The 26,367-nt window shown below is 41.7% G+C and overlaps 1 protein-coding gene across 4 annotated transcripts in view; it reads left to right on the top strand.

Annotated features, from left to right (window-relative positions):
- Nucleotides 1-26,367, top strand: part of fgf14 (fibroblast growth factor 14) — a 91,772-nt gene that overhangs the window by 51,254 nt on the left and 14,151 nt on the right. For 3 of the 4 annotated variants that reach the window (XR_005895375.1, XM_041057227.1, XM_041057229.1), the window contains exons 2-3: nucleotides 12,984-13,094; nucleotides 14,342-14,445. Coding sequence is in view for 3 of the 4 variants with exons in the window: in XM_041057227.1 (XP_040913161.1) it covers nucleotides 12,984-13,094; nucleotides 14,342-14,445 (215 nt within the window). In the remaining variant the exon portion in view is untranslated. Of the gene's footprint in view, nucleotides 1-5,762; nucleotides 5,956-12,983; nucleotides 13,095-14,341; nucleotides 14,446-26,367 lie in introns of those variants that run through there. The other variant, XM_041057228.1, reaches the window with a different exon arrangement.

The raw sequence follows: 26,367 nt of genomic DNA on the forward strand, positions 1-26,367 counted from the left end.
GTGATGCGGCCTATTATTCTGTAGTTATCCAATCACTTCTGATGAGGAGCCGCAGGGCTGTGTTAAATCACAGGCACTTGTGCCCAATTGTTCTCCTTCCATTTGCTGTAATCAGGTTTTATTTAAATGTGCATAAGTTGAAGGACATGTAAAAATATATATATATAATTTTTTTTTTTTAACCACTTGACCTTTCTTTCTAATGTTGTAGTTGTCAAGAAGACCTAATTAGGTTGCTCCATTACCCTCTCGCCATAGAATCTTGCAGTCCAATCAAGATGTCTTTATGAGGCCCCCAGTTATTTTCAATCATTCCTCCCCACAGGTCCGTCCTCCAACTCCACTTCGCTGATTTGTTGACTTGCAGGGGTACGGGCCATGCATGGCAGTTGATTTTGTTTTACTGTGTGTGGAGTTCAGCAACATAAGCTTTAACTAAGTTTTTTTTTTTTTTTTTTAATCTTGGACTAAGCTATTTGTGAGTGGTGCTCACAGTATGAAGCCACTGTGTTTCATTAATGTCTCTGTCGGAGGGCTCCACACCTCCGGCCTAGTCTAATGTAATCCCTCAGGGAGGGACAACACTCCATCACGCTCACAACAGAGAGACATATTGTGATATGGCTATACATATTCTCTGGTGACATATTTAGTACACCTAGCGGCAATTATGTGATGTACATTTAAATGATTTTATGACGCGCTGCATGAGATGATGAACCAGCTATTTAAAGGTGTGTGAGCAGAGATTTAATGTATCAGCTCCTTCACCACTCGTTTGGAACTAAATCTCTCTGGGGTTGTTTACTAACCTTTTCAAATCTATTATTCATTGACAGTGTTGCATGAGTGATCCTTTTGGCAATAAAGCAAAACTTGAAGATTGCTTAACTTGTGATCACTCCGGGAAGCCCAATCATCCACTCCTTCACTCGCATGTTATCAAAACTGCGGCAGGAAATAGCCAGAGGAAACCCTCACAAATGAGGAGCAATAGGCACAAGAGAGGCCGATGCTACGTCTTCATGTCACGCAGGCTGTATCTGAAATCATTCGTTTATTCATTATTCACCACATTTTACATTTGTACAGTCTAATGCAATCCAGCACAACTGCTAATGTTAATGCAGTTTTTTTTTTTACGTCAGAGAGGTGTTAATTCAATTATGTGTTTCAGCAGTGAGGTGATGGTTAGTGGTGGTGTTGTATTGGGCTTTCTAGTATTCTGAAAGCCCAGTACAACACAGTTATTAATGAATACAGGGTTTGCCTCAGATATTTTTAGTTCGCTCCCAGAACAGGAATCTTATAGGCCCCTAATCTTCCTGGCCCTCGTCCACCTCCAGGGCCTCAGCATGCACTCTTTAGTGGGGGACCCACTTAACAAAAGCTCTCCATTTTCACTCCCCTTCCAAGCTCTTGATGTGCACTCATCTTTCTTAGCTCTCTGATTAGGACTATTAGACTCATCAAAACAAATGAGACCCGTACACAGTCCATGAGCGGGCTCTCTAATCACCGAATATCATGAGTCCATCTACTGAAGCAATAAAAGCTTAAACAGCTAACGCATGGGGCGGAAGAGAAAGACAAGGGAGAAAAGAAAATGACATAAATCCCTGCTAAGCAAAAATCATTACTCATCTCAAATTAAATTAATTCTATGTCTTTGATAATGCAGTGTAATTTGATTCCAGCAAGTTAAGCTTCTTTCATTTAACTGGGCCGGAGAAGTGCTGAGTCCCACTGACTGTTTTTCCTATCAGGATGGGTGATAAAAGAACATGGCCCTGAGGCAAAGTAATAGCAATAATCAAATGGGTTGTTTATCCTAGTTCCATTGGGTGACATTTGCTTTGCCTCGGCAGCAGGGCATCTAACTTTCAGTAATGTAATTTCCTCAGAGGAGATTGGATTAAAATGTTCTGGCCGGGTGAGGCTGTGGCATCAAACGCTTTACCAAATCTTCGTGCATTTTGGTTTCCATGTTTTTTTTATATAGGTCAGGTGTGCATGATATTATAGTGTCTGGTATTCTGTGTAAAGAATGTATCGATAGTAGAGGGGTACAAGCTGACATGTACAGTATTTCACATGCATCTTCTTGGCTGATTTCGCCCAAATTGTGTCCTAAGGCAACATTTAGCCCCTGTTTCATTTGTGGCCAGCCTCAGATGAAACGTCCAAACGGGTTCATCTAACTGCCTGTTTCTGTGACCCAAATTAAAGAATGAATGAAGTGTTTAAAGCATTCGCGCACAAATTAAAATGAACAGCTTGGGGCAGACTGTCAGTTCACCATAACCATGTTAGATCCTAGAAGGGGCAGTATAAATTGGGCATTAGAAGTCACAGGAAAAGGTCTTGGCTTAGAGCGCTTTGGAATGGGACTGCCATGGACTCTCATAAGTTCACATGTGGGAGGAAAAAAGATGTAGGTATGTTGCGCCCTCGTCTTGCTTCATGAATGAATATTTCGCAGGGTTTTGATGGGCTTTTTGACACCCTGCGTTATATTTAGTTTGATAGGAAGGCATGCTCGTGGATTAGACTGGATTATTGTTTGCTCCTCCAGTGTATGCTGCGATAAGGTTTTTGCTCGTGCATGTCTGTGTAATATGTAGAAAGATTATCTGACTGTCCATGCATTCAGCCTCATGCAGTGTGAATGAAAAGGTAAAAGCCACAGTGGAAAGCCTCTCCTCTCCTCTCCAGTATTATCCCTATCTTGGATCCAGCCCAGAGTTTTTGTTTGTTCTTTGCTGTATTGCCCCATTTGTAGAATTTATGGGGTTACTCATACTAATCAAGCACACCAGCACCAAATCATGCCTTGGTTGAAAACAAAGCATATGAGATCATAACACTGCATACAACTTCACAACATTTTGCTTTCAGCGGCTTTCACATTGGGTCTCGTTCTTGCTCCTTTCTTGTCATTTTCTTTTTCCAAACTTTGATTTTTATGAATGATTTCTAGTTTACTGTTTTATGCTGGGAATGCTTAAATATCATCATTATCTAGTAAATACAGTTAAATTTGTAAAAGTGTAATGTGCCCTTAAAGTCTGACATTAGATTTGCCAAACCTGCAGGATAATATTCCATCATCTCTTAGTTTCCTGTGAGCTGCGCTTGCACATTCTAGCAATGCAGGATCCCCAAATCTGCGTGATCATAATTGAAGTAGAGCCATTATCTGTGTGAGCTAAATAGAAACCCTCTCCGATTCAGAGCCGTGGCTGTGACAGCGCTGCTCTCAGAGTGGTCGTGGGTGAGGGACCATTGTTGAGCTGACAGTGTCCGCTGCTGGCTGGAGCGTTAACTGCAGTGCCTCCTACAGCAGCGCGGAGCAGGAGGCTTCTGAACAGCCTTAATGGACATAAACTCTGTATTCATCCACGGCACGAACACGAGTCAGTGGAGCGAAGAACGAGGCGTCTAACCACCGATCTACCCCACCCACATACAATTTTCTTAACAAGTCATTGTTAAGATGTTCTATGTACAGTTTAATTCTATAGACAGTATTTCTTCAGCCGCCGTTCATTTTACTTTTCTTCTGGTTTTAAAGGACATCAGTTCTCACACGCTCGCTGCTGTAATGGATGCCGGATGAATACTTATTGCTGTCCATGTGCCAGTTCTACTCATCCTATATTTGTACATCAGTGCAGCTGGATGTCAACAGGTGCGTCTGGCGTGCAGAGCATCAGAGCAGTGTAATGCAATACAACGCTGCGCTCCCCGATGATCCCAAATGTTTAATTACAGCCACAAACAGCAGATGGCTCTCTTGAGTTTTAATTTCTGTGCCTGTGATTGAGACTTAGATGATATTCAGCCCCCCCCAGAGCGAGGGAACGAACCAAATATTTTTGTTTTACAGTGGTGCTTACTGTGTGGTGCCGACGCGTCCAATTCAGCATCTAAATTGGCCAACAAGGTGCCGGGCGGAGGGGGGGGGGAGCATGAAGTGGATCTCCAGTTCTGCGTGGTTCACGTAAGACACCCTGCAGTCTGTGGCGGGCTGTCAAGCAAAGGTGATGATGTCGAGACTGAACGACACATTTCCCGCCATCGTTGTCCGGCGCTGTCCGCGGTGCTGAAAGCGCGCAGAGCCAAATGGAGCGCGCAACCTCAGGGGCTCGCAATTAAAACAATATGAATGTGCGTCTTTAGCACACAGCATGTACAGCAGCTAGTATTTCTCGTCTGGGGGGAGACGGAGCATAGCGTTATAATAATGTGCCGGAATTTATTTTTTGTGTACTGTACAAGTTTGATTATGAAAGTGAGGTGAAAATACAGTTATACGAATGCCATTCTGTCAGCTGAGGTTCGTATTTATCATTTCTGTTGTGGACTCCAGTTATTAAGCTGTCTAATCTTACATTAAATGTACCGTAGAGCCCAAACTGAAGCTTTTAAGAATCAAATCTACTCATCTAATGGCAGCATTCAGAGCTGCTCCTCGTTCCCCTTCAAGCAAGGGCTTGGTGGTCGAGTGGGAGGGAGTGGGGGTGTGGGTGGAGGGGGGCATCCTCTTCACTCAGGCGTGCACTAACGAGCGGTTAGGACTTGTTGATGGGGAGGATATGTTGATCTGGGGTATATAGACTGAAGCGAGTGACCATCACTTCCCATCGGCTGTGTATCAGTGCCGTTACTCTCTCTTTCCTTCAGCCCTTTACGCACTGATCCGCCATACGCCCCGCAGCTGAAAATCCACTGGATCGAACTGTGTGCTGATCGCCGCGGGGGGTTAAGTTTATATATTTGTATGCAGCTTGTCACACAATGCAGACGTCATCTCCACAGGACTCAGAACAGCTTTGGTTATGTTTTTTTTCTCCCTGGTTCCCATCGCGCCCACCCGCCTGTGTTGTGATTGTGGAATACAGAGAAGAAAACATGTTTTGAGAACATTATCCGGCGGATCGGCAGGTAGTTTGAGTGCAACTTCGTGTTAATTTAGGCTGCTGAATCCATTTCTAAATACACGGCTGCGTATTTCTTTGCATCTGCAAACGTGTGGCTGGTGATCAGTCATCGCAGGCTCCCCTGACGCGGATTGCTTCTTGCAAACTTGGAGTTCGTTTCGCCCGGGCTGCTCTGCCTTCACTCGGGTGGTGATCTCTGTAGGAGGTGCCCGTATTTGCTTGACTGCTGGCGGCGCACATGCACAGGCGTCCACCGCCGCTACCCAAACAGCGACTTCTGACAGAGCCACCTCGTCTGGCAGAGGAAGGAGGAGAAAACGCAGGGTGAAAGCAGGAAAGAGTGGGTGAATGTGCTGCGAGGACGCCGCAGCCGGTGTTGGACATTTAAGGAGACGATGCTACTGAACATGTCACACACAATGAACAAAAACATCACTGTGCAGGTATGAGTAATCCTCTGAATGCTCGGTCCGCGTGAGTTTGGCGTAGCTCCTCATCGGGACTATGGTTATTGATGCATGTATGGAATTACGCATGAACTGATCTAATTTTTCCATCATGTACAAGAATTTTTCGAGTAACGATGACAGCTCTTTTCATATCACAATTATCATGTAGTGTTTGGACAGACAAGAAAGCCAGCTGCTAAAAAAGAAAATATATATTTTTTTTAAAAAATTGACATTTGACATCACGGAACGGATCACTTAGCCGCCACAATGGGACTGTGACCCGGGCTGCGAGCTCTGAGAGGCGGCTGTTTGTGTAGTCTGTGCTCCGTGTGCAGACTGGACCTGAGCAGTTGTGACATTTTGAGCCATGGCTGCTGCTATCGCGAGTGGGCTGATCAGACAGAAGAGACAGGCACGGGAGCAGCACTTAGACCGGCCCTCGACCAACCGACGGAGAAAGAGCCCCAACAAGAACAAGGGGCTCTGCAATGGGAACCTGGTCGACATCTTCTCTAAAGTGCGCATCTTCGGCCTCAGGAAGCGGAGACTACGGAGACAAGGTCTGGGAACTTTAGTGTGCAAGGTGCCGCCTTTGTAGGCGTTGAGCACTGGGCATTCAGTGTAAACATGTGCATACAGTCAGCCACTGGTTGATAGCTTAATCAGGCCTTTAAGTATCATAATTACATTTCCACCTATGTGGTTAAAGGACACAAGGTAATAATGAAAAGAGTGATACTCTTTATTACTGATTACAGTTTCCTAATTTCTTCTCTGCCTATAAAAAGTTAAAATGAGTGGGAGTTTGCATTCTGTTGTGTTTTTTTTTTTTTTTTTTTTTTTTTTTTTTTTATTAGCCAGGTATTTGGAAAATAACAAACCTGCCTCTGATTTACATGCAGTCCCAGGTATCTGACAGGCTCCTGACGAGTTGTACCAAGTGGTTTAGACAGGTTTACCGAGCTGTCACCTCGGCGATTCTGAAAAGGGCCTGATCGTTATGAAGCACATACACGATTCGCTGAAGTACTCGCTATTTAAAAGCACCAGAAATGAAACACATTGATATGCAAGCAAAAAAGGTCAACAGCTCCCGCGGAATGGAGGTTACGTCTTTCAAACATAATGTTTTCTCGGATAATTTTTTTTTACGAATTCGGGGGCCACCACCGGCCTCCTATTGCTCCAGCTGATATTCGTTCCACTTATGGAAATGTCATGAACATTTTTTTTTAACTCTGTGACAACCTGGGATTGGCAAAGAGCACTGTCAACAATTATTTCGTGCACGCATAATTTTTCTTACAAAAATGAAGTAGGATAATTAATTTAGGAAGAAATTACTTTAATTATTTCCTCTCGTTAGCGAATAGTGAAGGTGGCTGTATGCTCCTCTTGGAATCATCAGGTATCAGACCTGTTGCATCAGGACTACCAAAACTCCAGCTGATTAAACACCCTTAAGTATTAATAGTTTTATGGGAAACTAAGATTACAAACATCCTGTGTTTTAGCAAAGTACTTAGAAACAGTGTTTTTAGTCTTTCATCTTGTTCACAAAGAGAGCCATTTTGATCACTGAGTCTCTCTCATCCTCTGTCTGTGTTCATATTGCAACAGGAAAACCACTATGAAATGTCCCCTTCACCAGCCCTCAGTGATTACATGGATTAAAATGGCTTTGATAAAACAGGATCTATATAATAGCACACGGAGGACACATCTGGACAAGGGTCAGGGTGCATCAGAATGGCAGGTTAAAATCGGCTGTCCCCCAGGCTGTTGTTTCTGTTTCTGCCCACTGTGTGCATGTGTTCAGAACTGTGTGTGTGTTTGTGGCTGTCCCAGTGTTTGTGTGTCTAATTGTCTGTCCTCCTCTGTCACCTCTGAGTTGCCTTGTGGCATATTTATCTTTTCATTTGAAATCGCTAGAGTCAAGAAGCCTCCCGCAGATCAGAGATGTGGACAGATGATGTTGTCATTTGGTCAGGGAATTAATGTCTGAACATGTAAATAGAATGGGTTTTTTATTTTTATTTATTTATTTATTTATTTTTAGTATTCCTTGGATGTAAAAGCATATGATATGGCACAGATAAATCCGGTAGTCAGACAGTCAAGTGGAGGTCACGTCCGCCTGCACTGGCAACCCTGAAATGACTTGACAGCATCACACCTACAACGGCCATTTCACTGAGCTATTTGTGATTAAAGGCCTGATGGGAATATACTTCATTACTGTCAGCCTCACGTGAGAGTTAGGAAAATCTTTACCAAGTGATATCAGACTTTGCTGTCAGGGGGGTGCTTGGGAAATACTGCACATACCACTGTTTCCCTCCTCCGTCTATCACACACTTTTCTCTCTCTTACTCCCTTATTCACTGTATTATCACAAGAGCATGCAGCTTAATTTAATACTGGACCCCAGAAGGGCTTATGTGTATATATACAATTATATATCCATATATGTTTTTGAATACATAACACAGAATGCCCAAACGGTCATATATGCTACGCAGGCAGACGTCCACAGTTGTCTTCATTTTTCCCAGGCAAGAAAGACGTTGGGCTTCCCTGTGACAGCTGAGCCTGCAGAGGGCCGAGCTGCTTTCTAACCAACATGACTATGATTATATATTGAAGTCACATTCAGATTCCCACTGAGATCTGTCAGGATGAGGGAGTGCAGGTGTCTGAAATGTACTCTAACACCAGTATTCCCTTTGGCTTTGAGTATCGATCTTCTGAGCGAGGCTCTAGATTAGCTATTCTTATGGTCTGCATTGATTGACACTGACATAAATTGTGTTTTTCAGCCAGAGGATTTGGGTCAAATTCAAACAGTTACCATAACTATCACCAGTCAATACTAACAACCCCCATCTTCATTCTATCTCATTTTATTTCCGAGGTGATGTTATTATAACAGGCTAATAAAAAAAAATAAAAAAAAACAGAGAGTCCATAGACCTAGATAAACAACTCAGAATTTGGAAGTGTCGTCTGCTGTGGCACAGATGTGGTTTCCTGTCCTCCTCCAACACTTGAGGGAATATGCTGGGAACACTTTGTGTTTACTCTGTCATATCTTTAATTTTAAATCATCCACGCGTTTTGATAGCAGATCCAGAGCAAGTGATCACACTGATTTCTTTCTTTTTTTTTTTTTTTAAGGGATTAGATGTGAGTTGTAAATCCTATTACACTCAAAACCAGTAAGTGAGCTGGGGGCACAACCAGCTTGGGCCAGCCCACAATCTCACTGCCGTGGCTCTAATTATCTTGGTTAGATCCATAGATCATTAGATCATGTTACATAGATCAGCCCACTAGATTAGCGTACATGATCTAGAAACCCATTTGAGCTTAGCTGCGCCGCAGCTGTTTATTCAAGAGCACGTTGACAGGACACAGCAGTGCACCATCAGTCAGCTTTCAGAGCTGTCTATATCAGATGAGTTATTGTTGACATGTCAGAGATGTTGTTGATGTAAGAGAAATGGGGGAAGAGGTGTGGGTGCTGTAGGTTTCCTTTGCTTGATCTGCTTTTCCATGACAACAGAAACACCTTACAGGGGTTTTTCCTTTGCAGGCAGGAAAAGCCCTTCTCCCATTCCAGAAACATCCAAAGTGGGTCAAGCAGGGCAGGGCTGACAGCAGTCTACAACTGCTGCTGCAGCTGTGCCCGTGTGTGTCCTCTGTGCTCTGTTTGCTTTGCACTGAGCAGAACATGTGTCTTATGCACACACACACACAGACAGAGGAATGGCACAACAGAAAATAAGACAGGAAGGGAATGAGGGAGCTTTAGGGCCGCTTTAAAAGAAGAAAAAAAAACTCTTTTTTTTTTGACAGTTCAATTTATATGCAGAGAGGACTTCGGCTGCTGAACAACATGTTTTGAGATCTTACGGATCTGATTCTTATTGTTTCCCAAGGAAACCCCCTGCTGCTGCCAAACCACCACTCTGTTTCCCTAGAAACAAAGAAGTGGCATGTAGAAACATACAGTGCCTCTGTTGTAAAAACTAATACCAGTGCGACTGGGAAAGTCCAACTGCAGTGGAGGCTGGATACTCCTCGGTGATAAACAGCACTGTTGTTTCACTGTGTGTATGAAAGGAGAATATTCAGATAAACAAGGAGAAAGAAAGGGAGAGCAGAGAGACTAAAAGACAAAGAGTAACAAAAGAAAGACGAGTCAAAGACCTACTCAACTTAGGGAATTCCACAGAGACCGTTTCAAAGCAGTTCTGGATTTTAAAGAGACCATTCACCATATCAGGCTTGTCTCACAGAACTGAAAATGCTGTGTCATTCTAAAGAAACACAGAGCCTTTCCTCTATATCTTTGCATACAACATTTCTGTGCTGCCTTTCTCATTGTCTTTCTCCAGTTCTCATTCTGATTTTATAAATTTCCTCACTTACTTGTGTTGTAAGAGAAGAAATTACATCAGTCTGAGACGTTTCATCTACTGACCAAGTTTGACCTTCAGCATGTGTTGTATTTAAGGGTTGCCAGGTTTGTAAAAATTGCAAAACCCGTTATGTCAAAATAATGTATGCACTGGCATACATGACTGTCTGATGTTAAACTGTCAGTCATAAATAATGCCCCTGGTGTTTAAGAATGTGATTGAATTCTAGACATATTTATCCAGACACACCTCAGGATAGGATTATACGTCAACGATCGTAAATTATACGGACTAATCTCACACATTTTCCCATTGCTTTATGATTTTTTTTTTCCAATTTTGAGAAATTAGCTGAAATTCTACAGATTTTCATCTCACTGTGGCTGCAGCTCAGAAATACTGAAGCTTGAAACTGGAGGGGAAATCCGTGTGTGTGTGTGTGTGTGTGTGTGTGTGTGTGTGTGTGTGTGTGAGATATAGTGGCTGGCTCGCCCAAGGGAACACAGCCAACATCACATGATTTATAGCACAATGGAGGAGCCAAGTTCACCTCCACACAAACACACACACAAAGACAGAGCATTCACATAGCCAGCAACCAGTTATGCAGTTTTAATTATTACAGATTGCCTCCCACTGATCTGTCTTCAGAATCAATCTCACTCCCCCACATTGTTTAAATGCTGCTGATCAAAGTCATTAATCGATCGCAGGTTAGCCGACTTTGTGCGTCCACACAACAGTATTTGCTCAAGGGAATTGTGCACTCATTAAAAATCCATATGAAAAATGCGCGTGCAATGCTTGTGTTTGTACGCATGGGCGTTTTTTTTGACTTTGTGAGTGTGTCTCGCTGCTGTATGAAAACCCACCCATCTCCACCGTCACTAGATTGTAGGTAATATGGGTGTGGTGTGGAGGTTATACTGTATGGTGTCTGATCACTGGATGCTTATGGGCGCGTGTGTTTTTTTTTTTTTTTTTGAAAGTATAATTAGTGAATGAAATCAGCCGTATCCATTGTTATGATATTGTGGTGCTGTTTGCAGTGGCAGTGACTGGAACACAAAGTAATAATGAAAAGAAAGAGGTTGAGAGTGCTACAGTTATACAATACAGGCTGCAGTGCGTTTGAACTGTGTCTTCGATGCAGCACAGTGTCTGTGTGTCTAATGTAAGAAGTACAGAAGTGCTGAAACAATTAGTAGATTGATCGATTAATCAACCAAAGAAAAATTAAGAAAAAATTGTGCGGTTGAAGCACAAGCAGAATTTTTCCAGAAGTGTTTCAGTGTTGCAAACAGGCTGGTTAATTGCCAACAGTTCAAGCCATTTATCAGTTATTGGTTCCAGCTTCTCTAATGTGAAACCTGCTCACGTCTTTGTTTTATGCCATTCTAAACTGAATATCTTTTGGGCGTCAGTTTGACTAAAACAAGACATTTGAAGTTGGCAGATTAGGCTCAGGAAACTTGTGATGGGCATTTTTCACTGTTTTCAGGCATTTTATTGACTCAACAATGGAAACCAATTTTCACCTGTTAAAGAAAAAGATTGATGAAAAGATAATCATCATCACGATCATGTCAAGATTTTGACTTTTCATGAGATTTTTTTTCATGACTAACATTTCATCTTTTTTTTTTTTTTTTTACTGACAGAACTGTGCTTTCCATACAACATACAATTGTAAGTCAGGACATTAAAAGGATGCCTGTTGTATTATGTTCACAAAGTAAAGTGTTCATTTGATAGTTAGGAAGTTATTTCCAGCATAGGTTTGTCACATATCAAACCCAGCAAACAGAGAAAGGGCGATGTCTACACGGTGATATCTGTCTCTTGCTGAATAGCTGCAACAGTTTTGACTGTGCTGAGTATTACTGTAAACCAGACAGATACTGTCACCATCCTGTCCTGCCTGCTCGATGAGTAGCTGAGGCACTCTTAACAGTCAGATTCTGCTTTGGCCACCTTTTCATTGTTCTGGTGAGACAACAAAGCAGTGCTGCTGAATGCTGTTATGGAGGTATTGTTCGGATACACCAGGAGAGAGGCGTTTTCTCCCTCTTTTCAGGCAGCAGGGAAAGGTCTCAGAGCTACCTAATGCCATCACCTAACAGAGCCATTTCAGAAGGGACTGCCTAGAGCAATACACCAATAGAAAAAAAAAACCCTCTCTCTGCCCTCAGCAAGACCTCTTGAGTTTTCCTCTGTGGGCATGCTCTCTCTCTATCTCCTCTCTCTCCTTCTTTTTCTGTTTCTCTCTCTCTCTCTCTCCCTCTCCCTCTCTCTCTGTCTTTGACACACACACACATTTTCAAGGAGCACAGTTTAGGCTCAGGTGAAGTTGATTGTTCACCTCCCCAGGGCTTTCTTAGAATGAAATCTGGTGTGATAGCTGTCTCCACGATAAGACTAATGTTGATGGTATATGACCCCAGTGGTTGTCCACGCACACATGCTCCCATATGAAGAAATATTGTTGCACGGCTTGAGCACAAGCAATATTTTTCCAGAGACATCCCAATGTGCCATTGCATGCAGGTTTATTAAAATATATCCTTTTCAGTCTCCTGCTCCTTTACTTTTTGCATTTTCACTCTCACTTTTCCTCCCGTTATTACAAACCCACAAAGTGCCAATTAAATTGCAGCATGACTGGTTGAGCTGTAGTGGCGCTGGGCAATTTAACCGCAGCAGTGATTTATTTACAGTAGATATGTGGCTAATTCCCCTGTTGGGTCAGCTAGACGGGACTGAGCACAGACACTCTCACATCCTACACACTAAGAACCCAGAGAGGGTGCTGTTGGGTTCATTATGGGAGTCAGGCGAGCGCAGATTAATTCTGCTGCCTATTATTGGATGGCCTATCTCTGAGCATGGCAGGGCTTATGTGCCCAGGAAGTTGGCTGTGGGATTTGCCTGTGAACATACACAGGAGTCAGAAAGTACTTTAAAATAGTTCAGTACTGTTTTGAGAAACAGAGCTGAACTAGAAAACAACATATTACTTTATAATATACCTGCTATATTTAATCATATGCTTGCTTTCTTGAAAGTTATTTAGTTTGCTGCAGCAAGGCTTGTAACAAGCGTTTCATCATTTTGTAAATCTCTAACGTTCCCCTCTGCTCTCTCTCTCTTTCTCTCTCCTACAGATCCCCAGCTCAAGGGTATAGTGACCAGGTTATATTGCAGGCAGGGATACTACTTGCAAATGAATCCCGATGGCTCTCTTGATGGGACCAAGGATGACAGCAGTAATTCCTGTGAGTATCCTGGCAGCTTCTGTTGACCTTCTGTTGAGGATATAAGAATTTCAAACTCTTATTATTTAAAAACATAATTATACAGGTTACTTGAGCACAAAGTTTGTGGGGGGTTTTTTCCAGTTATATATTGCTTCACAAACACACACACACACACACACATAATCCACTGTAACAGTTGGAAAGGTTTAGTGTTTTGCTCACGTCCTGGTCTAGATTTATTCTTCAGGTGCAGGAAATGAACCAGCAACTCTGCAGTCAGTTTCTCTAATCTTAAGGCCAATGCTTCCCCTCATTTTTCATCGTCTGGGGCAAAAATGTCTTCTTAAATTGCAGCTATAGAATCACACAGATTTGTCCTCCACACTGAGAGGGAAAGTGGACCAGGAAACAGAAGGCTTAACAGGGAGAAAAAGGTATTATTAGCTTGTTCTGGCACTGCTCCTCTAGTGCTTCAGGCTAGGTGGTTAATTTGATTCCTGTGCTTGGTGCTAACGCTGGTCTGACACTCTACATTGTGTCACTTTAGTCCTGTCAGTGTGAGGAGACGTGGCACATGTCGCATCTGATAGGCTTAAGGGATTTATTGAAACAGTGGGATTACATGTAGTGTGCACAAAGGATATATCATATCATTTAAAACTTAAAGATGTCTCCACATTAAATTTTACACTTTTGAAACTGGTCTGAAGCTACCAAAAAAACAATAGTCATAAAATATTTCTCTTAGCCTTTCCCCAGGCTCCAAACCTGCCAATACAGATTACTTAGAGGGTCAGCAGAGGTCATTACATTCCATTTAAGTTGTCCATAAACATAAACTTAATCTCACAGCCAGGCCAGTCCTGTTGTTTCTCACTGGTACAAATGATAGCCATTACCTACCAGACCCAAGGAGTCTGCTACAACAACAAAAGGGCTATTAAATCTGCCATGCACCAGTGGTGGCCCCAATTACAGCCACTTCTGAGGTAGCTCTGGGTGGCCCAGGCTATGCTAGGCTAGTCACGTTCACCAGCCATGCCGCAATTCATCTTCAGAGATTACCTAAATGCAACAGCTAGCAATTGTATTATCTATGCTTTGTGAAGCATTAATGATAGGCAGCTTGCATTTGGATGATGAATTACACCATAGTGTTATTTTCAGTGTATTTAATGCTCACTTAATGGTTAGGTCTGTCGTGATAACGATGCTTGATTGTTTTTATGTATGTGTGTTTGCCTGTTCAAATGTGTGTTTTTCAGCTTTGTTCAACCTTATTCCTGTGGGCCTCAGAGTTGTCGCCATTCAGTCTGTGAAGACGGGGTTATACATCGCCATGAACGGGGAAGGCCACCTGTACACATCAGTAAGCACACCGCTTCATGCTGTTGTGAGAATATCTGAGCATGTCTTGGAAATGTACTTGATTATGTTTAAAAGAAGAGGACATTTCTGTGCCGCTGTGCATACAAAGACCTATATTACACAACTATAAATCATTATACCAAATATGTTTTATATCTGCACTATGTGTAAAAATGATTTTTCTTTATAAAGGGAGCAATTCAGATATATAGATGTAGATACATGTGGTTAACTGATCAGTTTTCACATCAAGAGAGACACTTCAAATACCTGAACCTGAACCTGAACGTGTTAGTTGAGGATAGTTGCATTTCAGTGAATGACAGGGATCCCAGAAAGCAGAAATTCATGCATACAGATTTGTATTCATCAGGGTAAAATGCTCCCAGAGTGTTCATTCCATATGAACACACATTTTGCTCTCTCACAGGGGATCTGCTGCTGTGCTATTACAGAGTCTATTACAAAGTATAAATCTTTTGGTCTGTTCAGTCAGTAAAAGTGAATTAGATGTGTGCTGTCAGCACATAAGTGATGTGATGCTATGACACATGTGTGCATAATGTAAACCCTAACCTGAAAGTAAGTGAAATGCAGAGCTGTTTTTGATCAGAGTTAGAGCATCTAAGGAGCAGCCATTCTTTTTCACCACAATATGCAATCACCCACTGTTATTGACTACATCTCTTCAAAATAAACTAGGCTTCTGCAGGCCAGACAGCCAAGGGGGTGATAAGACCTCTCCAAGCACAGATAGTGCTCCTAGTCTCACTCCCCCTCGCTGTCCTCTCCCAGTCATTCAGATCAATCAGCAGGGAGAACATTGGGAGTAGTGTTCCTCTCCCAGACAGGAGTATCCATCAGAATCACTGTCTCTTCTTCCCTCTGCTGTCCTCATGTTCCTAATCCTCAGAGTGCAGAGCAGGAATTGCCATCTTATTCTTCATTCATTACCTTGGAGGTTTAGAGTGCCTGCTTTTCCTACTGTACAATGCACCGGTATTCCAGTGGAATTCTCTAATACTTAATCACTGCTTGACTTAAGCCATGAAATTATACTCAGTCAAGGAAGATTGACCTAGAATCCTATGGATTTTGTGAAAGAATTGCATCGTGGGGATTATGAATTAATATATACTATGGGTACACTATTCTGCATAACACACAAGACGTAATTGTACAATTTGAATACACACAATCCTTTTTCCTTTGCAGCTACACACTCCAACACATCTGGTTTCAGAAATGTAGCACTGTGTTAAGTTGATTTTCATTCGTAATTGCCAACTTTTATATATAGAGATACTGTTATCAAGAAGATATTTATTTATTTATTCATTCAATTAATTCGACCTTTATTAATACAGAGTCATCCAATGAGAACACTTAACTCTCCTTTGCATTGGTGCCTAGTGTACACAGGACCATAAAAGCAAAAACAGAAATCCAACATTTAGACAAACATTCAAACTTACAAAACTGCAAATACAGAATAAGGATAAAATTTAGAAAGACCAAAAAAAGCAGAAGAATATAGAGTAATATAGTTTATAATACATATACATGACATAGAAAATCTGTTTGTGTTTCAGTGCTTCCTTCACAGAACTAATGCAGAACTGATGTCTGTATTATTATCATTGCTCAGTACATATCTTAATGTGTAAAGTGTATAAATCATAAATCTGTCCACATAAATCTCAGATTAAACTATAATTTACTGTGTGCATTGTACAAAAATGTTGTAGGGGGTAGAGAAAATAATAATTTCACAATAAGTAGGTAACTGACTTAGTATTTTAAAAAAACTAGCACACAGCTAAGTTAAATTATGTTACACACCAATTAGCGGTGTTTATCAACCCCACTGCCTGTTGCTGACCTTTCATATCTCTGTTGCGTCTATATCTGTTGAACGTGTGATTGTTGTTCTTTTTTGTCCACACAGATTTGTCTGTGTTTGTCATATGCTCTCATGATTTTCCATGCTACTCCACTTGTCACATTCAGTAATTGTGGTGTTTTTGACGCCTGCAAGCTGATCACCGATGATTTGCCGTCTCCGTAGTAAGCTGACAATTGCTACTGTGAAAACTTGCATCTAAGTGTTGATTGCCAGACCTGCTTTATAGCTGATAAATGCTGCTAATTGGCATTCAAGCTAAACCCCTTCTGCAGCGGTGTTTGTAACTGTGATTACGTTACATCAGAGTCTTTTATCATCAAGTGTTTATGTTATTTTTCCACTAGCCTCTGGTCATGTTTAGTCCATGCGGAAGTACTGTGAAGTGGGTCTCACTGAGCCCGGTCGGAGCACCGTGTTCTTTCAGCACAGTTTGCCTTGCTCCGCTCTTCACACAGCTTCCCTGCTCCATTTGCAGCTTATTTCTGTGCTAATGGAGGTTCTGATCAAACCTCAACTATCCAGCCGCCCACTCAAAGGTCTCTTTTTGCTCCTTAGTGTGTGAATTACTCCCATAATGGCGGCCTTGTAAGATGTTCTTCATCCTCCTCCATCTCCTCCACCCCCTTCCTCTTGCCTCTTGATATGCTCCTCTGCAAGCAAGGTACAACCAATCCTCCCATTATCACTCTGTTCCTTTGCAAGTGAGGATCTGACAGTCAACCTTTTCTACCCATTAATGGTATTTGATTATAGCGCACTCACATTTTCAGAATCTACTTTGAAGGTTATATCAAATCAGAGTATACGGAAATTCTGCAAAAAACAACCTGTTTTTTTTCTTCATAAAAGAATACTCTTCTTCAACATAGAATTGTTTCCCAAAAGCCAGATAATTTTTTATTAACTGGAATTCACTTGGTCAGTTGTATTCTTTCACAATATTAAATATATTACAGAGGCTTTTACTGTGATGACGTACTTTGATAATGACTGACACTCAATTTTATAACAGATGAGGTGAATCAAAAGGAGAGTCCCACTCTTTCAGAAAATAGATGGAAAGCCCATTCAGGGTCTCTGGTAGTGCATCATATTCTTTTGTGTGAGGCACCCAAGGCGCAGCGTGCGGCTCAAATGACAGAGATAGCATCAAAGTGACTGTGCAGCCTGGCACAAAGGACACACCATGGAATAAAGGAGAGTTCAATCATCTCACCCCTTTTCAATCTGCTCCTTTTGTATCTGAGCCAATAAACTCCCGGCTAATTTCTCCTCCGGGCTGGTCCCTGCATCAGGCATTTCTTGTGAAATGTAATAAGAGGAGAGGAATTCTCCCAGCTTGTTGTAGAAGCTAGCAACAACACGACTTATGGTAGTCTCTAGATAACTGTAATAGAACCCTTTATACAAAAAACAGACTATTTCAAACGAGATGAAACATGAAAACCTTAATTATTCTGCAGGGACTATGATATTAAATCCCTAAAAGCAAACAAGGAAGTCTTGGATTGTATAGTTTTGTTCCACATGATGAAATGGAATGCAACTTCCTCGTGCTGAGTTTGTTGTCGTTTCTCTGTTCTGCTAATACAGTCTCCTACCATCTCTCAAGTGTAAAGGTTGGGCATTTCATGGTTGGCTGGTTTTCTTTGGAGCTAGTTCGCCATTCCCTCACTTCACTGGAGTCTCTCACTGCAGGCTTTCTTTATCAGGAGCCTGCACTTGTTAGTGCTACCTTTCATGATTGTCAAATTGACTTGCCATATCACTTGATTGGTCCTTTTAGAAATGAAATCCTTGAGAGGGCCAATCTGGAGCAGTGCAGTGGCTTTAGCCTCACTTGTTAGAGGCTGCATCATCAGCCGTACGAACACCCGAGACTGAGGGCATCTGTTTCCTGTAATACCCAATTCCGAATGTACAAAAGCTCTAAGGAACTTGATGTGAAGGCTCTCTCAGTTTGCATCAGTATGAAAATCAAAGTGGAGGGCTGCTATGTGTAGGAAAGAATACAGAGGAGCAGCTTATTCAGGAGTCGGTGGTGTGAAACCAAGAGAATCCTTTGAGAACGCTCAGGCCAGGAGTCCCTCGTGTTTGGATATTTGAGATTTTCCTGCCAACATTCTTATTCATCTTCCAACCTCTTAGGCCAGTTTTCTAAATCTGCCGTCGTGTGTTCTCCCTATTAGGAACACCCTCCCATGGATGCCCTTTGCTGCCTTGCCTTCATCTTCATGTGTCTTGCAAAGGCATGGCATTTCATTGATTGAGAGTTCAGTTCCACCTGATGTTAAAACAACCTTTCAGTGTGAGATCATAGGATTAGGATATTTAAAAAAAAAAAGATTAATTTGACATATGTGCATATCTACATTAATTTCATTTTGTCCGTACAATGTCAGAAAATAGTACAAAAAAAATGGCTGTTATAAAGTCCCATGGCCCTAGGGGATGTCTTCAGATGTCTTCTTTTGTCTGACCAACAGTGACAAATCCAAAGATCAGTTAACCGACTAAATGCTGCAGGTCGAATATTTGACACTGCTGAAAGCGTAGGCCTGTGACAGCATAAATGTAAAAAGCACTTTATTTCAATGTAATCACTGCATTGTTCTTCACCGTCAAGACTGAAAGAAAGAGAACAGAACAAATGATGACAAGAGCTATTCTAGTTATGTGTTTACAATACGTACATATGTATACATATCATATGTACATATGAAGGGCATAATTATAAATACATGAAGATCAGCAGAACTGTAACACCTTTTTACAAGACACCATGTGCATACAAGCACATGTGTGTATGTGAGTGTGTGTAGATGTGTGTTTATGCTACATGCAGCGTCAGTGCCCAACAGATGGCTCCGTGAGAACATGTTTTATTGGTGCTGATTGGAAACCTGCCATGAATGAAAATGATCTCTCTCTCTCTCTCTCACAGTGTTGTTTTATGGAAGGATAAACAATGAAGGTGGGGCGTGAGGGGCGTCCCATGTTCTTTTAATGCAAAGGAATCCTCTGGCATTTAGATGTGAAACACTTACATAGTCTCACTTTGATAATTTAGATAAAACTCACATAATTCAATTAAAAAAAAATGCAATAACTACTTTGACAGGGAAAGCGATTCCTTTTTCATCACCTTGACATACCACAGCAGCATGACTGGTGGGAAATCAGGCATAAGTGACAGGTCAGTCAACGTTATGTTAATTGCAGACTTGTCACAAATGTGAGGAAGAGTCACTGTTTGCTTGGAAGTTTTGAGAAAGTCTCTTGCGTCATTGTTTAGAGATTAAAACATACATAAATATTAACTGGTCATAAACTAAGCTTGTAAAAAAAGTTCCCATTTATGTCTTTACTTGAGCAAATCTACTGACACACATAAAAAGCTCAGTGGTCTAACAGGAAAATAGCAGAGCAGGGTGCTGACTAGAATATTTTCACATTCCCACAGATTTCTGGTGCCCATGGTAATTACTGAGATGATTTTGCCTCAAGAGGAGTTTCAAGCTCAGAGTTGAGGTGGAGGGAGCCTCATTATTTCCAAAGCTTCTGCCTTTAATGCAGTGTCAGTGTCAGGAAGGGTGGCGGTCACAAGGGCTGGAAGGAGAGCAGCTTCATGCACTAATGAACAACAAGGTCGGAGGTAGGCGTCAAAGCCGAACTGGTGAACTGCTGGTCGGGGCCAAGAGGAGCTAAGAATAGACTGACCAGTCCTTCAGCCATTTAATAATGATATTAATGGCTTTCTAATGGATGTGCACTCTTGACTTGTTATAGAATCTTACAGGTCAGAAAACGTACATTGGCTTAATGTTTTTATTTAGCCACCATCCTCCTTTGCAGAATTATGTCAGTTCAGTATGGGTGTTTTCGGGTTTTGCCAGGGGAAAAACGAGTTTTGCATCACAGCAGTGAGTTACCCACCATAAAACACAGAGCCCCACCCCAATTGTGTGTCTGGCTTTACCTGTGAGGATGATGCCTCTCTTAACAGTTACTCATAAATACACAACACAGCTGATTTGTCCTCTGTTTCTTGCCAGGTCAGCGGCTTAGGGTCTATTACTGTCACATCGCCCCATGTTCCTCAATCACTCTCTTATTCACCTGTTTATTTAAAGCAATGAAGAGTTGTCAAGTGCAGCTGTTTCACTGATTTGCAAGACACAAACTGTATTTATGATATGCAGTATTGTAGAGCAGTGACTGCATATGATGGGAGGAATATCAGGAAATATATAATGGATCAAGAAGGTCTTTTAACACTCTTGGACCAAATAATCACCATTAACCTGGGAGGCTTTTAAATTTAAATCAGATGTTTTTACTTTGATCCCTTGTTACAGTATTGGCAGAGCCTTTCCAGCCAAATTTCATGGGATAGTAGAAACTGTTGCTGCCGTACATGCTTTGTATCGATGAATCTGATCTGCATGTTAAACGGCTCCATTTCACATAGCTTTTCCCATTGGATTCTTTCCCCACCCCAGTGCTTCACAGTGTCCTTTCCTCAACCGGCCAGGGTTTTACTGTACAACCCATAGTTACACAAATGTGCACGCAGGTTGCTCTGGGAGCCTGCACGAGGCTCTGTGAGCGTCCCGGAAATGGTTTTTCAGCATCTTTGAAGTTGTTTATATGTGTCTTTATAGTAGAATGTTTCAGCTGTATTTCTCCTCCCGGAGTGGGCTGACTTTCTACCATGGTGGCCATCAGCCAACTATCGATCTGCCAGCTAGAGCTTACGCTGAATCTCCCTCATCCATCTGGGATAATCCTTACATCTCTATTAAAATGGAGTGGTCAAAAACACAGAGACAGTGGTTAGTTGGCATGGCAAGGATGTTGCAGAGATGGCTATAAATTATGTGCTGTTGACAGATAATGAGAACACAGGAGACTGGAAAGAATATAAATAGTGCTTCGACCGGTTGGGAGAAGAGCAGTTTGGAGAGAAAAAAAGCAGAGAGGAAACTCTGAGGTGTGTTTGGCAGGGAAAGCCCTGCTGTGGTCAATATAATCAGTGTTGCATGCAGACAACTGCTGCTTGTTGCCCCCATTTGTCTGTTGCTCCTTCTGCTAAAAGCATGCACCATTTTGAGCAACACAAAACCACATCATCCAACAAAACAGACAATGAAAGCCTTATATCAAATGCAGAGGACTGTTACTTAAGTCTGTGGCTACAAATGAAAGACCATCTGATTATTTTATGAAACGGCAACAACAATAAGTGAGCAGGTGTGCAGATAATTCACCATGATGACACTTCTGGAGATGCTCACGTTTGCTTTCTTACACATATGTAAGTAATCCGGAGAAACTATGATGCTGACAACTAAACACAATTTTTGGTAGCAGTCATGATTTGTTAGGTACTACGTCTGATGTTCTTCCACAGTAAGCAGTAACCACCATGCACCCCAGTGCCACTGTTGCCCAGCAAACACATGCACTGCCATGTGTATTTGTTTTGTTTTATTAGGTTTCCCATAACTTCAGCAACCTGGCCCTTTCAGTTCACGCGTCTAATAGTTAAATAATTTTAAGAAGTTCTTAAGAAGTCCTACCTGCCTCTTTTACCTTGAATTGGCTTCAGCCACCAGCAACATTTATTCATGAGAAGTGCTATGAACCTCCTTGATTCCAGTGCTGTTGCCTGTATTCTCTTGTTTTCCTTTGAAACAGCTTGAAAAAAATGCATGCTCATAGAGTGGGCCTTTATATTACTCAGATTCGGGCCACTAGTGATAAACAAAGTCACATTTTTATTGAGCGTGTTTTCATTGGCGCCTGCCCGTTTATACCACCGAGCAGCAGAATAAAAGAGAAACAGAGGCGGAGTAGGCACAACGAACTGGGAATTCACATTTTCATCTTTGTTCCTCTGTGAGATCCACAGAGGATATGTTATCATGTAAAAATGCAGATGGCATCATTGTCATCTCTCTGTGAATACATATTGCAGTAGCTCTCAGAGCAAACCAAACACGTCGAGCCTGTTCACAGTATTAATGACCCTAGTTCTGGCCTAATTGCTTTCCCAGTGTGTAAATGTCAAGCACCGTGCAAATAGAAATGGCATACTTGTGCTTGTTGCCTCAAGAGCAGTGCAAATGAGCAGTGGAGGGATGAGGGCTCATAAAGCAACAAGTAGTCCTCAAGAACTCGGTATCCAAACATAAACAGGAAGTGTGTCACCGGCAAGCTCATGCCGACCGTGCATTAACAGGTCTATTGGCTAGCTAATTTGTGACTGTTATGTTATCACAGTTTAGGTGTGTATGTACTCAGCCGTCTAGATGAGCTTGTTCTTTCCATGTGGGAGTTTAGTCTTGTGGATTGGTGTCACTCAGGGTAACACACGTAGCATCAGATGAGACTGCACTACTCTGAGTTTTTTTTTCTTCTTTTTCAAAAGACATTTTAAGGACTTTTTAAAAATATTATTTTAAAGAAGTAAAATTAGCAATTATCAGAAGAAAAATACCACAGTTTGTTTAAAAAAATACCCCACTGCATTATCAGTAGCTCATTTGTATTTTCTTCCAGTTTTTGTCCTCACTTTTTATTTACTGAAATTACTGAAAAGTTGAATACTCTGGGCTGTCTTTGTCATTTTTTGCCACAGGACATTCCACAACGTTTAGATCTGTGGGAACATGAATTCTGGGTGGAAAATTTATCCAATTTGCTTCGGTTTTCAGTGAAGACCTGGCACCTACATGACGGTGCCTCCATTGAGACAGATTTGGCATCAAGGAGAAAAGGGTCATCTTTATTTTTCAGTGTGTGTGTGACATTTTTGTCTTACATTGCTACACAAAACTATCTTACAGTAAGTCATAGTATATAGAGCATTATTTCAGCTTATTCTTGATGCTATTTAGCATCAAGGAATGATTCATAAAGGGAAATTGTTCAGAGTTATGGCAGTTTTATCATGGTTCAAACCACAGAAGGACTTGGGGTTGCAGGTTCAAGTCTTGATCTGAGTAGCTGGATCAAAGTGTGGGGGTGGTGTGTGTGGTTTGCTGCGACAGAAAAGCCCTCAGTGCTCAGCCTCCCCGCAGGTGTAATAGCTGTAGTCTCCTCTTTTCCTCCACAAGAATCCTTCTGTCTTTTCTACTTCCACCCATGAAATGAAAGTAACATTTTATCAAGCTTCACCCCTAGAGTTATAAAAATCAATACAGTGAGAGCTCTTACAGAAGGGTTGTAAATCATGAAAATTCATTCTCTTAAATCTGAGCTAAGCCTCTCGCCACTGTGGCTGTGTAGCTCTTCACGCTGTGAGCCAGTCAACACAACATCTACTGCAGGAGCACGAGAAACAGCAAATTCAGCGACAATAGTGTGTGTACAGTACGAACGTTACACGTACACATTGTTGAGTTGCCCTATTCATTAGTGTCATACATCATACAAAACGGTGATACATTTATTAATCAGACATCTGTGTGTGAGATGGCATTCATCCTGTATGGAAATATTACCTTTGTTTGGTTTGTTTTTTTCCATCTTGTGGTTAGGCTACTTAAACCACAGCCTCACTGCGGAGGCCAGCAGGTCAGAGGAAGTTATTGTGTGATACACCCACACACATTATTCTACTAGAAAGCTATTCATACTAGAAAACATGCACACAGGAAAAGGAAGCTCACACTTGTATGGCGCTCAAATAAAAACACAAGCAGCAGTTCAACATCTGCACTTTCAAACTCATCACACACAATTTCCTCTTGTGTAAATACCACATGTCCAGTGAAAACTTCTCTTGCCACTCTATGTGGACAGACAACATTTGTCTCTGACGAAAAGCATTAAAATGATATACTTTATGGGGACTAGAGTGATATCAAGTACTGGCGTGGGCTGTGGTACCAAGCTCCTGGATTGGGTCTGCAGTCCTCCTTTTTCCAGTGATGCCCAGGCTTAGAGGCACCTGTCAGGTTGTGTTACACTTTTCCCCAGTGAAACAAGAGGCTTTGCCTTCATTCATCTGCTCGTTATGTGTTGTTTATGCCTTTGCAGCAAAGAGCAGCTCTGAGAAATCTAGTCTTATTGGAGTCTGTATTTGGGGTTGTTGAAAGAGCACCACCTGGGAACTGGGAATACATATCTGCAGGAGGACATAAGCCCCAAGAAATATGCAAGCGAGGATTGGAAGGAACATCCTGCCTGATCTGAACCTGAGTGGTATTTCTTATTGAAATTTGTTTTTCTTGTAGATTATCTTTTTTTTACTTTTTTTTTTTTTTTTTAACAAACTGGAGCCATATTGAATGGCTTGTCTTTAACAGAGCAAAAAACATATGAAACTATACAAATCTGGGTAGTAGGAAGACACGTACGGTAAGCCAAGCTTTGGAATGTGCTCTCCAGCAATATTACAGTGGTGGAAAGGGTAACCCTGGTTATGTCATTAAATGTTGAATGATAGTTCAGCACTAGCCAATTTTAACAAATTGATTAAAAAGTGATATCACCTGTACGGAACTGACAGTGCTGCTCAGTGAACCATTAAGAATTTCCGATATGTGATGAGAAAATGACAAATTAATTGAGACTGTGAATAGATAGCTATGATCCTGAGATGATATTGCCAATTTACTGATTACGGTTCGTCCCCTCAAACTGTTCTTGGTCCTTTTGATATTGAGACAGATTACGCGTTACATTTGGATCTGCAGGTGAAAACCGCCAGCTCAAATATGGCAGTCCCACCCAACCCCATTGAGCCCACCAACAATTTATCAACAGCTTTAATGAGAATCTTTGCAGAGTTTAAATTCTGCATGTGGCATCTGAAAAACAAACTCGCTGACTGCCTGATTGACAGGATTTGGCTTGTGGTTGAACAGCTGATAGGCAGCCCCGTTGGTTTCGTGGTTCCTTTCTGGCTGACTGGTTGAATCACTCAGCCTTCCAGCTGTAGCCATGCCACATTTGATCCTCAGAGAGAGACAGACTGTTGGGGAATCCTCTACTGTCTTCCGCTCATGCACAGACGCTCAGGTTGAGTGCTCTGGCTGCTTGTCAACAAGGTTTCAGGAGAGACGGACACTGTGAAATGGCCCATCTACAGTCAGATTTCAAAAATATCAAAAGGAAAGCAGGAATACGTGTAACCATTTCTCTCAGTCCTATTATATATTAGACCATCCACTTTGAGGAAATCATAAGCTTTAAACTAGCTCTTCAAATCTAGCTGTTAAGCTCTGCAATCAGTGAAAATCAGTTAGCTAATGCTTAAAACTTCCTTGTGTTGTGTAATCTCTCACAGTGAGCATCAAATCTGCATACAAATCACTGATATTATTATCATTGTGTGTGCATTCAAATTACAAACTACAGGACTTCATAAACCATTGTTACCTCAACAGCAGCGTTTACATTATAATGTTCCAAGGCCAACTCATCATGCAATTGCACAAATGCAAATTTGAACTCGCACACTCTCAAAATATGGTCGCATATGTGACTTGGTTCGTAGTCTGGAGCCCTGTACACCATGAAAATTTGTGTGCTCATATTTTTGATAAGAGGTGGTGCTGAGGCACAATTTCATGCCAAACCGGTACCAAAATTGCTCTGCACTGCATTTTATCAGCACAACCACAACCTCTGCTGTGCCGATCCACCCACACAGTACAAGGTGTCAGTTTAGAGCTACAAAATTGCCAGAAAGACAAAACATGCAGGTGTGCTTGACAAAAAAGGCATTGCACCTGCATTTGCTCTGTCTCTGCTTTTATGAAAATAGAGCCCTTTTTCCATCAGCCAGATGAGTGACTTATTTATAGTTAAATTGCTAAAAATTTGTTGCAAAGTACATTTCAGCTCTTTCCTATAGGGAAATTTAACAAGTAGAATATGCTAAAAACCCTTAAGACAAGTATGGGAAAAGATTTCACAGTTCAGGAGAGGAGGACACCCCTGGCCTGTGAGATGGTGCTGTGATGAGATGTGGGGTTATCTTTGAAAGCAGGGGTCATTTATAAG

The sequence above is a fragment of the Toxotes jaculatrix genome, chromosome 15 (genome assembly GCF_017976425.1).
Source record: "Toxotes jaculatrix isolate fToxJac2 chromosome 15, fToxJac2.pri, whole genome shotgun sequence".
Taxonomy (NCBI): Eukaryota; Metazoa; Chordata; class Actinopteri; family Toxotidae; genus Toxotes; species Toxotes jaculatrix.